Source organism: Sinocyclocheilus rhinocerous, unplaced genomic scaffold, assembly GCF_001515625.1.
Source record: "Sinocyclocheilus rhinocerous isolate Xijiao unplaced genomic scaffold, SAMN03320098_v1.1 scaffold119, whole genome shotgun sequence".
Taxonomy (NCBI): domain Eukaryota; kingdom Metazoa; phylum Chordata; class Actinopteri; order Cypriniformes; family Cyprinidae; genus Sinocyclocheilus; species Sinocyclocheilus rhinocerous.
Window position 1 is genome coordinate 1,119,483 of NW_015654491.1, and position 4,863 is coordinate 1,124,345.

General features: G+C 35.2%; 1 protein-coding gene across 2 annotated transcripts in view; it reads right to left on the bottom strand.

Annotated features, from left to right (window-relative positions):
• The window catches only part of LOC107717074 (transmembrane protein 26-like), a 6,572-nt gene continuing 1,709 nt past the window's right edge, over window positions 1-4,863 (bottom strand). The window contains exons 2-7 of one of the 2 annotated variants that reach the window (XM_016523719.1): window positions 4,558-4,654; window positions 3,859-3,936; window positions 2,804-3,009; window positions 1,443-1,522; window positions 287-423; window positions 1-188 (exon numbers count right to left, since the gene is read on the bottom strand). In XM_016523719.1, coding sequence (XP_016379205.1) covers window positions 162-188; window positions 287-423; window positions 1,443-1,522; window positions 2,804-3,009; window positions 3,859-3,936; window positions 4,558-4,654 — 625 coding nt within the window. In that variant the 3' untranslated portion in view covers window positions 1-161. Of the gene's footprint in view, window positions 424-1,442; window positions 1,523-2,803; window positions 3,010-3,858; window positions 3,937-4,557; window positions 4,655-4,863 lie in introns of both variants that reach the window. The other variant, XM_016523718.1, reaches the window with a different exon arrangement.

Genomic DNA, 4,863 nt, shown 5'->3' on the forward strand with positions numbered 1-4,863 from the left:
CTGGGAGTCTCCAGACCTCGGTTTGAAGCAAACCATCTGGCACAGTTGGACATACAATGAAATGTATTTGTATTAAAGAAGCTACATTTTCATTTTAAACTTATTTTCTTTCCTTCCTTCATACTGGGGGAGAGGTAGATGATGATGATGGTTGTGGTGGTTTAAAGTCTTGACAGATAACTATGAGCCTGTAGAGGTTGAGGACAACCACTAGAAAGTTTTTAATAGCAAAGAAGACCAACATCTGGTGGAACACATCAAAGTATATCATCACAATGAGCCGTACCACGAGAAAGGGCCCGTCCTGGATAAACAAACTCTCCACGATGTTCCAAATATCTGTACTGTGTCTTGAAAAGACCAAGTTACAACAGCCGTGTCCATCCTTATGCTCATCTGAGTTCTGTGGCCGGGATGTCACAACTGTAACATACATGAAAGAGAGAAGAAAAAAAACGCAGACACATAGATATGAATATTATAACTCCAATCCAAACTAAATCAATTTGCATGTTACACTTGTCAAGTTTAGACAAACTTTTTTTTGTTTTTGCAGAAAACTTATGTTTTGGATCATGTTTTAATTGTTTAAATAAAAGGTTAATTTGTATCAATGTTTGTTTTTAATTCAAGTTGAAGGGTTTTACTGGAGTTTAAATGGCGGTGTTCTCTTCAGTTTTGGAAGAGGGCCACTATGACTGTTTTTCGGACTGCAGAGCACTTTGCTCCATAAACTACAGGAAATCAATGACTCTAAATGTTTATGCCAATCTATTTGTTCTTTGAATGGATTATTTTAATGCGTTATGTGTTAGGGAAAGATTATGTGCCTTTCTGAGTGTTTATAGAAGACAAAACTAAAGAATTATATTTTATTAAACTTGTATATCAGTTTACTATTGAAGCTAGTTATTTTGCCACAAAATCAAAAAATAAAACAGGCTTCCATAGTTTACAGACCAGTGAGCACTGAGCAGGGTAAATTTGCAGAAGTGAAGTCAGTTGAACTAATGGCAAATGGTTGAAAAGATCCAAAAAAATCCACCCTCTCCTCTTTCTATGGGGTTTGGTAATGTTTAAATACATGCAGCTACCAAAGCTCTCATTCCTCAAAGGGAAACATGCATAGAGCATAACGCAACAAAAAAACATGCTGTCGATCTACAAATGACTGAAGCACTGTTACACTACACCGAGTTGCATCCCAAACCGCTAGTTTATATGAGCTCCAAGGGTAAGAAAAATACTTTTGATGGAGCAGGATGAAACATTTACGATATCTGAGCGTCAAACTGAAATTTCACAGAACAGCATGCAGGGTCCTCCTTCAGTCACTTGAGGGATCCTGAACTATTTTATAGGTCATGTTGCTGCTTTTCAAAGCAACATCTGTGACGTTTGATGGTGAGATGTTAAAAAGACGCAAACAGGTGATCACAAACCTGCCAGGTGAAGAGGAAACTGCAACATACTCCATGTCCACACTGCCAAGATTACATACACCAGCTGATGGTTGTTCTCCCTATAACACACAGTGAGGAACGTGTTATGCAGATTTGCATCAAATAATGCATTAGCATTTATATGTGAGTCTTTATGAATTTGAAAATCAAGAGGGCATTATGGCTGGCATAACGGAGCAGATTCTCAGACACCATTGTGTCTTTTTTTACCAGCCGACACAATCAATCAACTCTGAATATCTGATGGCCCATTCTCAGGAAAGGGGTCATTTGTGTTCGTGTGACTACTGATATCACTGACAGGAAAAAACAGAGATCCTGAATGTAGTAACAATATATGATTGATTCAACTGTATTTATTGTGTAATGCAAAAAAAAAGAAACAAGAAAGTAAAGAAAAAATTTAATTTTATATTTGTATGTCACTATTTATTACATTTTAATTGATTAAATATAAATAAATGAAATTAAAATAAAAAAGGCTGCCTTTTTAAATACATAATTTGCTTTGTCTGACCTCTGCCTTTGTCTTTTTCTAAAATGCTTTAGGGATTTTCTGAGAAAATGCCAAATTTCTCTTTGTCTCTCATAAATATGCCATACAATAAATATTGAATAATGTGGTGTGGTGTGATGATATTTCCTAGTAAATGCCAGTAACATTAACCTCACATTTTGAATGTAACAGGGTTGACATTTAATTGCACAAAACACAATTTGAAAGAGAAATGTCATTGGTTTTTAGTATTTATTATTATGTGTAATTTATTGTGAGTGATGTGTAAGAAATATGATTTACTGAATGTTCAGCGTCAACAACGTTTCAAATGAAACAATTACTAATTGCTGATCTTTACAGGCACAAAAGGCACCTGAGAATGGGCCGAACAATAATCATCACTCAAATCCAGTAATACAACATTGTATTTCTGAAATACACAACATTCATTTTAATAACTTTTTTAAATAAATGTTACGATGTAATTTATTCCTGTGATGGAGTTGAATTTTTAGCAGCCATTACTCCAGTCTTCAGTGTCACCTGATCATTACAATATGCTGATTTGCTGCTCAAGAAACATTACTTATTATTATCAAAACATTTGTGTTGCTTGATATTTCTGTGAAAACTGTGATAAAGATATTTATTTGAAATAGAAATCTTTTGTAACATTATAAATGTCTTTACTGTCACTTTTGATCCATTTAATATGTCCTTGCTGAATAAAACTATTAATTTCTTTTAAATAAAAACAGTAGTGTAGATCAACAATAGCATATGAACTGGCATTCAGTCAAGCTTTCTTCTGATTTACTGAATGAGAACAGGAAGTACCCACTTGACATCAGAGAGTGTTTCACTGGTAAATTCTAGAATGTCTGCCGCCGTGCCAACAAAGATGAGTAAAAGCTGAGACAGCTCGTCACGTGTCACTCCTCCTAATGGCAAGAGCCACTTTCCAAGGATGAGAAGAATAAGCAGAACCTGATGAAGACCAAGGATCCAGTCATTCGGACACACGGAAGTGAGCATGTGCTCCAAGTGCTGAAAGACACAATATTATACAGACAGCTATTTATAAATTGCTGAACACCACACCACTGACAAGAAAGAGGAAAGTCTCTTTATTCCCAAGAAAGATGACTTGATGTTCACAAGGGCATGAATCATCTTATTTAGCACAATGATTAAGCACTTTTGCATATGTTTTCACGCTGCCCTGTTATGAGTGAATTGCAAGTTACTTTGGATAAATGCATCAAAACGGGCAAATTTGCAAGTGAAAGAGAAGGAAAACAAGCTAAGATCACGTTTTCCTGGTTTCTATACCCACAGAAAGTGGGAAATAAGGTCCAAAAATAATAACTCATCACAGGAATAGAGGCAGTATAATAAAAGAATAAGCAGTATAATAAAGATTTCTTGCTAGAACCTTTAAACTCCCATGAGTGTCAACATGCATCTTGGACATTCTCCATGAAACATAACAATGACAACGTTTCACCAACGAACCCCCACCAAAACCAGAGCAGAGTGTGATGGGATGGCTGGGTGTACTAGCAAAATATAAGTGATTTATCATGATTTTCTTCAGTTTAAATCTGAAGTAATGTAATATTTTAATCCTAGAGAAAGACAGAGGAAACGAAAGGCAAGACAAAAGGCTCAATTTCCCATGCTGCATACTGCATTACAAGGAAAATTGTCTGCGTTGTGGAGCACAGGAAATTAATGACATCACCAATTGCATCACAAACGTGTGATTTGTGCATATATATATATATATAGCAGATGCATCACAATCAGAGCATTAGTCACTTTTGTACAGCAAAGCACTGAACCACAAATGAAAAACTTAAATATAAACAAATAAATATAACATTTCAAGATTACCTTCAGTGTCTCGTTACCCATAGTGCCGTTTAAAGCCAATATGCTCTTGACATTGTCCCAAGAGTCCAGTTTCCTACACTGCCAGACACAAAAAAAGCACAGAGAAGAATTTAATGAGTGGAAAAAGACAGTGAGAAGGAATATCAGCTTATATATGAGCATAATAGGTCTATACTGACTTCACAAAAACATGTGCATAATCACAACATTTTGCTGACAAAAGCATTAAATAGACATTAAAAATCCAAAAATGAATCAGACTTTTTATTGGCAAGTATGCTTACACACACAATGAATTTGTCTTGGTGAAGCTCCCAGTACACATAAAAAATAAATCAATAAAATAAGAAGACAGTGATAAAAACAATATAGGCCACACAACAATATACACTGCAGGCCAAAAGTCCAAAATAATTAAGGTTTTTTAATGTTTTTAAAAGAAGTCTCTTATAGTTACCAAGGTTGCATTTATTTGATCAAAAATACAGTAAGAACAGTCATTTTGAGAAATATCACTACAATTTAAAATAACTATTTCCTATTTTAATACATTTTAAAATTTAATTTATTTTTTTTGATAGCAAACAGCTTTTTCACAGAGAGTGCAAGGTCACACAGGTTTGGAACGACATGAGAGTGAATACAAGCGGGCAGAAAATTCAAAAATTACACTGAAAGAATGGGTATATAGAATAATACCTGAGGGTCACTGGCTTTGTTCTCCTGATGATGTAACTCTAGAATCCATATGGACGGAATAATGCTGATGAGGAAGAGCAGGGTGGCTGGAGAAAACCTGACGGAGGACAGAAGATGGTTTTACATAATTTTACAGAACACACACAAATACACACACGGAACAATTACTGAGATGATGGGTTTTTTTTTATGTTCCTTTTAGGGCCAACGTTAAGCTTACTGCTCAAAACCATTCAGATTACACTGTAGACTAGTATTCTTTACACACCCTTCAAGCAGTAACAATTGGTCTAGCAGGATGTTAGT